This window comes from Papio anubis, chromosome 1 (assembly GCF_008728515.1).
Source record: "Papio anubis isolate 15944 chromosome 1, Panubis1.0, whole genome shotgun sequence".
In the NCBI taxonomy this organism is placed as follows: Eukaryota; Metazoa; Chordata; class Mammalia; order Primates; family Cercopithecidae; genus Papio; species Papio anubis.
The window spans coordinates 115373196-115385835 of NC_044976.1; the positions used below are offsets into that span (position 1 = coordinate 115373196).

General features: G+C 43.4%; 1 protein-coding gene across 8 annotated transcripts in view; it reads left to right on the top strand.

Moving 5' to 3' along the window:
* TTF2 (transcription termination factor 2) overlaps positions 1 to 12640 on the top strand; it is a 47279-nt gene that overhangs the window by 17760 nt on the left and 16879 nt on the right. For all 8 annotated transcript variants that reach the window (XR_004176974.1, XR_004176975.1, XR_002515736.2 and 5 more), the window contains exons 7-12: positions 248 to 430; positions 1886 to 2034; positions 3906 to 3987; positions 6129 to 6248; positions 8349 to 8499; positions 10667 to 10772. Coding sequence is in view for 5 of the 8 variants with exons in the window: in XM_031652286.1 (XP_031508146.1) it covers positions 248 to 430; positions 1886 to 2034; positions 3906 to 3987; positions 6129 to 6248; positions 8349 to 8499; positions 10667 to 10772 (791 nt within the window). In the remaining 3 variants the exon portion in view is untranslated. The remainder of the gene's footprint in view (positions 1 to 247; positions 431 to 1885; positions 2035 to 3905; positions 3988 to 6128; positions 6249 to 8348; positions 8500 to 10666; positions 10773 to 12640) is intronic.

Below are 12640 nucleotides of genomic sequence, written 5' to 3' on the forward strand. Positions count from 1 at the left end.
CATTTTATTATCTGCTTCTGAGCCTTCTTTCACATTACACCTATGGTTCATAAAAAACCTTTCTCCTATTCCCTGTGGACTCTACTTTCTTCCCCCATTGTTCAAGCAACTGTTAAAATGCTACATTCTCTAGGAATCCTTCACTGGAATGGTGATGATCCCTCTCTCTTGACCTCACCTCCACACATACGATCCCTTCACTTAGTTTGCTGAACTTTAATCTGCTCTTCCCTTGTTTTCTGAGCAGGAACTAATGAGAAGAGTAACAATCAAGCGCCACAGCAGAGTCACTTCACCAACACTACCACTGACCCTCCCCACCTGGTGCCTCCCCAACCCCTTCCTGGTTGTGGTACCCAACCCGTGGGTTCTCTAGAACTAAAGTCTGCCTGCCAGGTGACTGCTGGAGGATCCAGTCAGTGTTATCAAGGTAAGACCCAAGGGCCTGGCCCTGCTGTGAATAGCCACCCCTGTGAGTTACGGGCCACCTGGTACAGTAGTCACCTCTTATCCACACTTCCAGTTACCCTTGGTCACCTGTGGTCCAAAAAGAGGTGAGTACAGTACAGTAAGATATTTGGAGGGAGAAAGAGACAGAAACCACATTCACATAACTTTTATTACAGTATATTGTTATAATTTTTCTATTTTGTTATTATTGTTAAACTCTTCCTGTCCCTAATTTATTAAAGTTTAAAATAGGTATGAATGTGTGGGAAAATAAAAAAACAAAACAAAACATCGTGTGTATAGGGTTCAGTACCATCCACAGATTCAAGCATCCACTGGGGGTCTTACAACATATGCCCTGTGGATAAGGAGGGATTACTGTAGATGTCTTTGTAGCCCACCATGAGGGAGACACATTCTTAAGCTCGGGTAAGTGTCCATAATAGTAGGATTGTGCAGCCCGGTATGGAGCTTGGGACAGGCATGAAGTTTTCCCAGGAGGCTGTACAGATCAGGTGTTCACCTGCTCATCACCATACTGATTAGTCAATGAAAGTGGCTTGCACAGGATCATCCAGTCAAATAATGGTAGATGGAAACCCTTAATGATCACAGAGGTAGGAAAGAGCACCCTCCGTGAGTTGCCTATTTATCCTTCAGTGTGTGTGTGTGTGCATCTATAGGCGAGAGAGCGTGCGTGGCGTGAGACTGGTGTGTGTGCGCAAAATAATCGGCAGAGAGCGTGTGCAAGACCGGCGGAGAGCAAAAGTGCGTGCGTGCAAGCACCGAGCGTGTGTGTGTGTGCGTGCATATGTGTGTAAAGGACCAGAGAGCAAAGCAAGAAAATCGGTGAGAGGCGTGCGCGCAAGACTGAGATATGTGCAGTGCGTGAAGACCAGGAGAGAAAGAGAGAGCGTGCGTGAGAAAGAGGAGATCGATCCAACGATGGAGGATCTGAAGATCATGGAGGAAGGAATGGATGGATCGAGTGGTGGTGGTGGAATGGAAGAGTGGAAGACCCGAGGAAGACTGGAGGAAGATCGGAGGAGGACTGGAGGAAGGAAGACCCAGTGGATAAGATGGTCGGATGACTAATAGATCCACAGAGAGCAATAACACCCTATTAGCTAAGCGTTTCCTTCTTGAACTTTCTAGGCAACTTTGAATTCAGAGGTAACTGCAGAATGAAGATTCCAAGTAGAGCCTGAAATGTGTAATAGGATCAGCTGACAGGAGACTGATCAGGAAATAGGAGCTTGGGTTGGCTGGCAGTGACTAGAAAAGCAAAAGCCAATTGCTTCCCAATAGAGAACTCTTAGAGAAGTGGAAAGTTGAGGAGAGTAGTTAACAAGGAGGGTAAGAAATAAATACAGGGCCATTTCTAGCTAAGTTCACTCTAAAGGGATAAAGAAAACATACTTGTGACATCTTTTAGGTAACACCTATTTGTACGCACGCCATACAAACCAAGATCACGTTCACGCAGTGTGGAAAATCACAAGTGAAGCCATCGATCAGCTGCATCGCTCACTTGAGTCATGTCCTGGTGAGACGGCTGTTGCGGAAGATCCCGCTGGGCTGAAGGTGAGCCAGGGAAGACTCCCGGTGCAGTCCCCTACGACAGTGCTCCAGCAGCCCCATGAACCTGCTGACAGAGAGACTTTCTGAGATACCTTTCCTACAGATAGATGCCTGAATGCCTTCCCTTGCAGAATCCTCTCCTTTTATGCTTAACGGCCAAACAGTAACAACAAAACTCCTTTTTTAAAAAAGTCATAAAGTTACATATTTCTGTAGCAGTAAAGGATCCATTTGTTGAGTTGGTAGGTGCCACAAGAATGTGAAAGAATTGCTGCTTGGGGCCGGGCGCGGTGGCTCAAGCCTGTAATCCCAGCACTTTGGGAGGCCGAGACGGGCGGATCACGAGGTCAGGAGATGGAGACCATCCTGGCTAACACGGTGAAACCCTGTCTCTACTAAAAAATACAAAAAAAACTAGCCGGGCGAGGTGGCGGGCGCCTGTAGTCCCAGCTACTTGGGAGGCTGAGGCAGGAGAATGGTGTAAACCCGGGAGGCGGAGCTTGCAGTGAGCTGAGGTCTGGCCACTGCACTCCAGCCTGGGCGACAGAGCGAGACTCCGTCCCAAAAAAAAAAAAAAAAAGAATTGCTGCTTGTAATGAACTAGTTGGGGTGAAAATACATATACAATATATATAAAACAGCAAAGGCTTTAAGACAGAAATAAGTTGTACCTTGTAATATACTATAAAGTACAAAAGGGATTCAGAATAAAGGAAACATCACTCTAGGTCAGTGATTATTTGTTGTCTGCCTACTTTGTGCCTTAAAGGAATTGAAAGCCTTTAGATAGCAGAGAGGAAAGGAACAAAACACCACAATTAGAGGAGTGGTGACTAGTGGGAAGATGAAGAGATCGGTATTCAGAAGTGGTGATCAGGTGTCATCAGTGCCTGAGCCAGCAGTAGCAGGTGATGTTACTGAGTAGGAGCCTGGCGTTGGTGAAGGATTAGATCTGAATAGCTCAAGATATAGTGTGGAATCGCTGTAGCATTTAAGCAGGGATGGCCGATGAGGATTAGTTTTTCTCACAAAGTACAAGGTAAACTGGAGTACAGAAGGACTAGAAGGGGGACTCTGGTCAAAGGGCTATTGAAATTTATGACCAGCAGTGCAGACTGGGACATGGGCTGCAGAAAGGAGAGGCAAATTTAAGAGATAATGAGGAAATGATGAAATGCCAATGTAATGGCTGCTGAAAGTAGGGTCACAGGTCTTGGTTAAAAGCATAGAGCTGGGCGCAGGGGCTCACACCTGTAATCCCAGCACTTTGGGAGGCCGAGGCAGGCAGATCACTTGAGTCCAGGAGTTCAGGACTAGCCTGGCCAACATGGTGAAACCCCATCTCTACTAAAAATACAAAAATTAGCCAGGCATGCACCTGTAATTCCAGCTACTCGGGAGGCTGAGGCAGGAGAATTGCTTGAACCTGGGAGGCGGAGGCTGCAGTAAGCTGAGATCGCGCCATGGCACTCCAGCCTGGGCAACAGAGCGAGACTGTCTCAAAACAAACAAACAAACAAACAAAAAACCAACAGGCTGTAGAGATGGATTTTGACTGATTAAGCAGACAAATCAGGACTCTCACTTGGGGTATAGGGGGACTCTTAATAGAAATGCCGAACATTAGATGCAACCCAAAACAAACAGGGGCAGACCAGGACAGTATGGTTGCATCTAATGTTAGGCATTTCTATTAAGAGAGGTTGCTGTTAAGGACTTCAAAGTGAAATGAACGGTCTACATGAGAACAATTAGAATACTGAGGGGATCACTTGCAGAAAATAAAAGAGTAGAGTGTAGAGTTGGTGTAGCCAGGCTTGGCGTAGTCTCTCATTAGGAATTTATGCTTAACATTCGGTTATTACTTTTGTCAGGTCCCTTTGTTACTACACCAGAAGCAGGCATTGGCTTGGTTACTGTGGCGGGAAAGTCAGAAGCCACAAGGAGGGATTCTGGGTAAGTGTGGTATTATAAGAGCCAGCCTTTATTGAATGCTTAGGCATTGTGCTAAACACATAGTGTTGTTTTATTTAATTCTCTCAAGAACTCTATGAGGCAGGTACTATTATTCCTCATTTTACAGATGATGAAAGTGAAGCGTGGAAGTGTTAAGCAACTTGCTCAAGAGTACACAGTTGTAGGATCAAAGATTTTGGTTGCCAGCAGTAGAAGCTGACTGGCTGATTAAATAGAGGAGGAGTTTATTTTTTGGCGGCCCCCACAATCTCTGGGAGATATGGAGTGCCAGGCTCAAGGCCAATTTCAGGAGCCATGGCTACAGTCAACACACAAACAGTAGTCTATTGCCTCCCTCTTTTTTTTTTTTGAGATGGAGTTTCACTCTTGTTGCCCAGGCTGGAGTGCTGTGGTGCGATCTCGGCTCACTGCAACCTCCACCTCCCAAGTTCAAGTGATTCTCCTGCCTCAGCCTCCCGAGTAGCTGGGATTACAGGCCTGTGCCACCATGCCTGGCTAATTTTTTGTATTTTTAGTAGAGATGGGGTTTCGCCATGTTGGACAGGTTGGTCTCTAACTCCTGACCTCAGGTGCTCCACCCGCCTTGGCCTCCCAAAGTGCTGGGATTACAGGCGTGAGCCACTACGCCCAGCCTAACAGTAGTCTATAAAAAGCATCATAGCTCCTTTGCTTCACCAAGTGCTAGAGGCAACCAGTGCCACCCCAAAGTCAGTTGTTTCTATAGCCACTCTTTCCTGCAGAAAGGATTTCACAGGGAGTCTCTTTCTGAAGCTGTTTATACCTGAATTAAAGACGTTTATGAGTACATCTGATATATAGAGCTAGGTCATATTGCTAGTGCCTTAGCTGCAACAGAAACCAGAAAGCAAGTTTTCCACTCTGCTTTGGGGACTTGTCAGGCTAAAATTTTCTAAGGTGTTCAATTTTCAGAAGCCATGATAGATGTCCACTATGGCTAGGAAGTGACTGTGTCAGTGGTCCTCAAGACCACCCCCAGGTTCGATGATTTGCTAGTAGGACACAGCATATGGTCATACTCACAGCTATGATTTATTACAGTGAAAGGATATAGATCAAAATCAACAGAAGGAAAAGTCGCAGGGGCAAAATCCAGGGGAAACCAGGTACAAGCTTCCAATATCCTCCCAGTGGAGTCCCATGGGATATGCTTAATTCTCCCAGCAGGGAGTTGTGACAACAGGCGTTCAATGTTCCCTAGGAAGCTCATTAGAGATTTAATGCCCAAGGTTTTTACTGGGGGCTGGTTACATAGGTGGCTTCAGCCTGGTATATACTAAGTTTTCCTGCTCCTAGAAGGAAAGCAGGTGTTCAACATAAACCATATTGTTTGTACAAAACAATTTAGGCAGAGTGATCAACTCTTACCTTACATCCGAGTTTCCAGAGGCAACCTTGTAAGCAGGACTTTCAAAGGATAGCAGACAGGCCTAGGGGCCTGCTATGTTCATTCTTTTTCTGGACAGTAGCAGGGCCAGAATTAAAACCGAGCCCATGCTCTGACATTCTACTTCTGTTCCGGCAGAATGATTATTTTGAGTGGGTCAGGATTGTAGTCTGTTAAAATGAGGATAACAGTACTCTGTAGAGTATGAATAATAAATTAGATAAGCTCAGTGATTGGTACAATGACAGTACCGAAGAAATGTTCATTTATGTCCTTTTTTGATGAATAAGTTAAGGGAATGGAAGGCTATTGTAACTCCAGGAATGTTCTGGTACTGGTAAAGTAAGTAGTAGGATATATCTACTGGACATTTTTTACTTTTGGAGGTAACGGATCATCAAACTGTAATAGATACTGCACATTGTGCAGGTAACACCATAACATAGGGACTAGAATAAGATTCAAATGGTAAGTTTTAAATTTTACAAGACTCATAGTAAATGTCTTGGACCTAGATCTCAAAGAGCAAGTGCTAGGGTTCCGCTGAATAAGGAAGATAAAGGAGCCATTAAGGTAGGCACAGAGTAGTGACTGGAGTGGCACTGACAGCAGAGAGAACAAGGGATAAATGTCTGCCAGTGGTTTCTTCTCTTGAAGTAGGGTTGATTCTTTGCCCTAAGCAATTAACTCTCTTAATTTTGCTTTTATTTTCTAGCGGATGATATGGGCTTAGGAAAAACCCTGACAATGATTGCACTCATCCTGACCCAGAAGAATCAAGAGAAAAAGAAAGAAAAGGAGAAAAGCACAGCTTTGACATGGCTCTCCAAAGATGGTAGACCGAAGTGCCTTAATAGCCTGCCATTCCCTATGTCATTTGAGCCACCCAAGAGGGGAACGTTTTCAGCTAAAAAAGGATACCTTTGGTCATATTTAATTATTCTACTGGAAAATCAGTATTAGATTACTCACCTATCGTATCATTTCTGATGCTGAGTATACTAATTATAAGTGATCATTTTTTCCCTTTTAATATAAACTAGGCAGAATTTTATGGAGAAAGGTGAGGCTCTAGAACACTTAATTTAAGCATAATAATAATTCTTATTTTTTGAGACAGAATCTCGCTCTCTTGCCCAGGCTGGAGGGCAGTGGCATGAACACAGCTTACTGCAGCCTCAACCTCCTGGGCTCAAGCGATCCTCCCACCTCAGCCTCCCAAGTAGCTGGGACCACAAGTGTGCACCACCACACCCAGCTAATTTTTTAATTTTTTTTGTAGAGACAGGGCCTTACCGTGTTGCCCAGGCTGGTCTCAAACAACTGGGCTCAAGCAATCATCCTGCCTCAGCCTTCCAAAGTGCTGGGATTACAGGTGTGAGCCACCATGCCTGGCCAATAATTATTATTTTTGTAAATATTGGGGAAATAACCACAGGGTAGATTCAAATTAATTTTTTTAAAGGAAGATCTGTCACAAATTCACATTTTAATCACTATAGTGGAAGCTATTTTCCATGTTTCTGAAATTCTAGAAGTTCTAGATTATAGACACTTTCTATCTTAGCAAATGTTTTTAAAATGTAGTAACTTTAGCCAGGCACAGTGGTACGCACCTGTAGTCCCAATTGAGGGAGGAGAGTCAGGAGAATCGCTTGAGCCTGGGAGCTTGAGGCCAACCTGGACAACATAGCAAGACACTGTCTCTTAAAAAAAAATTAAATAAAAAGTAAGAACTTTACAAGTACTTTAAAGATTGAATATGTTATGTATAGATAATACTACATGTAAGTTGCCATGTATTTGAGTACAGTTCTCAGTTGCTTAGATAGATCAAAAATCTATGGCATCTGCTCTCAGGGCCTCTAATGAGCACTGTTGCAGCTGGGTCCTATATCCCTTTGTGTGTAGTAGCAGCATGTGTGAGTAGCACAGGCATACACACGCAGAGATGAGGGGCCATGGTATAAACAAATCATCACTAATTGGTTCCAAACCAATGTTTGTTTATTTTTTAAAAAAGGTTTCTGTACTTAATTTTAAGGTAGAAGTACATACAGTAAGTTATGCTTTTCAGAAAAGATAACAATACTCCATACGCCTGTATAATGAATCAACTCAAGAGGAGTTAGGAAATGATCCAGCTTTCACCTCCAGCCACTCTGAAAGCACATTCCTTTTTCACACTAAGGTCATGTGCCACCCACTTTCCTCCCCCTATTTAGCCTCTCTTTCTGCCTGTACTTTTAGCGGAGAAAATAAATAATTAAGTGTTTCAGTTTAAAAGACCATTTCTTGGCCGGGCGCGGTGGCTCAAGCCTGTAATCCCAGCACTTTGGGAGGCCGAGATGGGTGGATCACGAGGTCAGGAGATTGAGATCATCCTGGCTAACACAGTGAAACCCTGTCTCTATTAAAACTACAAAAAACTAGCCGGGCGAGGTGGCGGGCGCCTGTAGTCCCAGCTACTTGGGAGGCTGAGGCAGGAGAATGGTGTGAACCCGGGAGGCGGAGCTTGCAGTGAGCTCAGATCTGGCCACTGTGCTCCAGCCTGGGCGGCAGAGCGAGACTCTGTCTCAAAAAAAAAAAACCATAAATAAAAAAAAAAAATAAAAGACCATTTCTTCCATTTCCTATTTCACTGTAGGCTCTGTATAGAAATAAGAGCAATGGTTAAACATATTAACTGAAGGAGTAAAGTCAGTCAGGAGGAAGAGGTAATGCCTTTAAGTTAAAGGCTGGTCAACCACGGTGACTCACGCCTGTAATCCCACTGAAGGAGGCTAAGGCAGGAGGATCACTTGAGCCTAGGAGTTCGAGACCAGCCTGGGTAACACAGCAAGACCATGTCTCCATATATTTAAAAAAAAAAAAAAAAAAGTTAAAAGCCATTTGGTATATGTAACTAGGCACTGATTTTTTTTCCCTTCTCAAGACTCTTCTGAGTTGACTTCCCATGGAACACTAATCATCTGTCCTGCCTCCCTGATCCATCATTGGAAAAATGAGGTGGAGAAACGGGTGAACAGCAACAAACTAAGAGTCTATCTCTACCATGGGCCAAACCGGGATTCACGTGCCAGAGTGTAAGTGCAGGAATACGCAGTTGTGGGACCATTCAGCACCTCTGCTCAAGGGCCTGTGGGCCTTTACTCCCCTCCCGAGATTTCACTTAATCAGGAAGCATATTCGTGAAGGCCAAAGACAGATCTTCAGTCTCGTCACCATACAGCCTTTGCCTGTATCCTGAGGTCTATTAGTGATCTTTTGCTGTCCTTGTCATTGTCCTCAATGAAAGCTGCCCTGTGAGGAGGCCTGAGATGCCTGAGCTGCCAGTCAGGTGGCAGCAGCATTCCCCTAGTCAAAAGAGATGTTTCGCAAGGCCCGCATGGCTGCTGGACTTCTCATTCCAGGTGTATGTAGTGTGAATGGAACCGGCCCAGTTCTACAGAGCATCTTGATAGAATGCTAATGATTAGTTGCTATAGGTTGATTATATTTTTATGACTTTTTAATATACGAACCATCTAAGATGCTTTAGACTCAATAATTTAGGATGATTAGAGCTAACTGTAAATTCTTGAAGAGGGATGCTCAGAAAGGAGGAAAGAAAATGCTTTCCCACGTGGCAGTCTTAGTCTTAGTCTTTGTCTTTTGGTTTTAAAGGAATTGTTTTCTGTTCTTAATAGCGAAGTGAAGATCTAGATTGAATACTGGCTGCTGTAGTCAAGGATGAGAACAAAGTTATTTTTGCTTCTAAGTAATTTCTCTCCCCAGCTTCTAATCTGGATATTTTATCTCCTAAAGAACAGGGCAGCAGTCTTTCAGGAGTAAGTTGTTAGATCGGTGCCCCTCTGTCTCTGACACACCAGTTCTCATGACTGAGAGTCGCTTCTGCAGGCAAAATGCATCAGGGCCGCAGTGGCAGGCCTGCAGGCCCTCCCTGGCATAGATTACTGTGAGTTGCCTGCCTTTGTTCTAAATTTTTAGTTAGAAATAAATTGAATCTCACCTGATTTTTACTTTGAGCATAACTTGTTTGGTATTTAAAATGTACTAGTTGACCGATTAGAATCATTCTCAATTACACTTCTTTATATGATGCTAGGGTAACTTACAGATACTGCTGCCTCTCTGAATCAGGCATATCATTTTTATCAAAAGTATTTATTGGGGTTCTCTTAGGGCTGGACATGGTGGCTTATGCCTGTAATCCCAGCGCTTTGGGAGGCCGAGGCAGGCGGATCACTTGAGGTCAGGAGTTCCAGACCAGCCTAACCAACATGGTGAAACCCATCTCTACCAAAAATACAAAAATTAGCAGGGTGTGGCAGTGTGCACTTGTAGTCCCATTTACTTGGGAGGCTGAGATGGGAGAATCGCTTGAGCCTGGAAGGTGGAGGTTGCAGTGAGCCGAGATCACGCCCATACACTGTAGCCTGGGTGACCAGGGTAGGTTACTCACCTATCATATCATTTCTGATGCTGAGTCTGATAATTATAAGTGATCATTTTTTCCCTTTTAATATAAACTTGGCTTGATCTATGATTAGCAGAATTTTAATTACTTTATTTCCATAAATACTTTATTTTATTACTTTTGAGACAGGATAGAGTGAGACCCTACCTTGTCTCAAAAATAAATAAAGTATTTATTGAAGTTCTCACAATATTAAGCTTCACTGGAAAAAGATTTGTGTTTCTCATTAAGAATCTTTGTATGTAACAAGTATAAGCAAGATACATTGAAAGCTTACAGCATGTATTTTTATATCCTAATGTCAAACTAGATAAGTGAATTTTCACAAATCCATTATAGAGTGGTGGAAAGAAAGCAGCATTGAAATAAGGTGAACAGTGCTCTGAGGGTATCTTTCTCCCCTGGACTTTGGTGTCATCCATGTCAAATCATGATTAAATGTTAATTCCCAACTCTATCCTACTTTCTGTTCTGGCCAGATCATATCAAGCATTATATTATCCCAGCCAGAGATTTTTCTTTCTGACTCACTGGATGGTAAGAGGGAGGCTGTGGTAGCTATAGAGAGCAGGTGGTAAATGATCAGAGGTAAAAGATAGGGAAACCAAGTGGGTAAAATTTACCTCCAAAAGTGTGTGTGTGTGTGTGTGTGTGTTAAGGACACGAGTTAATGAGTTCCATTTGTAGGCATTTTTATTGAAAGATTACTCTGTCCCTCTCATTGTCACTCTATAGTGGGACCATTTATTGATTTCTTTGTTATGTCTATGCAGCCTCTCTACATATGACATCGTGATCACTACCTATAGCCTCGTGGCCAAGGAGATTCCCACAAACAAGCAAGAGGCAGAGATCCCAGGTGCAAACCTCAGTGTGGAGGTGAGGCTGGGGGGCGGCCAGGGAAGTGGAGTTGGAGCCATGGATGGTTTAATGGCAGTGTTTCACAGCCTCTGTGATAGCAAGAGGACCTCCCTGGAGGTCAGGAATGCTGTAAATGATCTGCATGTGGAAAGGAATTGTTCTTTCCTCTATCCCATCGCCCTTATTCCAGACAACCACCTCAGTGATAAAGGTCAGCATATGCCACAGGATTCACCTGCCTTTTAGAACGAAAGATGACTACATTGTATTTGTGGGGGTAATGATCACCTGAATATATAAAAGCCTCACTTGTTGCTATTTTTATTTTAGAGTATTTGATATTTTTAATATTGATTGTGCAGACTAGCATTTTACTACTAGTGTTTTGATTTTAAGCCATCATTCCCTGCCTCCCTTTATTTCCCAGAAAAAAAGCTTTGCAAATAATAGGGCTATAATGGGTCAGGGGCTAAGTGACAATCGTGAAGACCTGAGGGTCTTCTAGGGGGTCCAGGGCAGCCTCAGTTATGTGATGTAGAGGCTTTATCATGGAATTATACTCTGAAAATACAGTGTCATCCCAAGAACTCATCTTTCCGTATGTTATCCTTTTAGCCCAACAGGATATTCACAGGTTTCTTTATTTGGAGAGATCTCTAGAGAGAACATCTCTCCGGCTTATAATCAACTCTGACTTACAGATGATGAAATTTTCAGATTCCTCACTGATTTTCTGTTGCTTTTGGGATACACCCTAAATTTCTTTTCATGATGTATTAGGCTTTATTTATTTATTTATTTATTTGAGGCAGAGTCTCACTCTATTGCCCAGGCTGGAGTGCAACGGTGCAATCGTGGCTCACTGCTACCTCTGCCTCCTGGGTTCAAGCAATTCTCCTGCCTCAGCTTCCCAAGTAGCTTGGATTACAGGTGCACGCCACCACACACTCAGCTAATTTTTTGCATTTTTAGTAGAGATGGGGTTTCGCCATGTTGGCCAGGCTGGTGTCGAATTCCTGACCTCAAGTGATCCACCCGCCTCGGCCTCCCAAAGTGCTGGGATTCTAGGCATGAGCCACCGCGCCCGGCCGTATTAGGCTCTTTATGATCTTGCCCTACCTGTATGTGGCTCATCTCTCTGACACCCTGCCCCTCCCCAGGGCACCTCGTGTTCAGTCATACCAAGGGATCTGTAGTTCCTGCCATGCTCTGTCACAGCGTTGTGTCTGTTCTCCCTCCGAATGAAATGCTTTACCTCCACTGCTTCTCCCAGGTTAATTTTTTTAAACCTGCTTCAAGAATCTTTTCTGGACCACTCCCTTCCCACCTTCCCCCAGTTTGCTTGAATGCCTCTGTCAGCACCTCATGCTTACATAAGTTGTAGCCCTTTGTTTCTTCAGCAGACGTTGAGTATCTGCTATGGGTCAGGTGCTGTCTCGTCAAGAGCAGCCAGATTCCCACTTCAGGTATTGAATTAGACAGTAGGACTTACTGTATCTACATCATATTGTAATTATCTTTACACTTGTTTTTCTCCCCTGCTAGATTTTGAGCTCTTGAGGGTAGGAACTGTTTTTTATATCTGGCTTAGCATCTCACATCTAAAAGTAGACTTTTAGAAAACTTTTAGTAAATTTAGTAAATATTTTATTGAGTGAGTGAATTTGCAGGTTCAATTCCTAGTGTAATCCTGGTCTACAGCCATTGCTTAAGTGTGGATTTAAAGAATAAAAGAAAACTCAAATTTGAAAACATTTTACTCTTAGCCATCTGATGTTCAAAGACTGAGACTCTCAAATGACTTATTTATTTGAACCAGTTGAGAGGTTTTACTCTTAGGTTTCTTAATTCTTATTTCAGTGTACCTGATCTAAGCAAATTTAAAG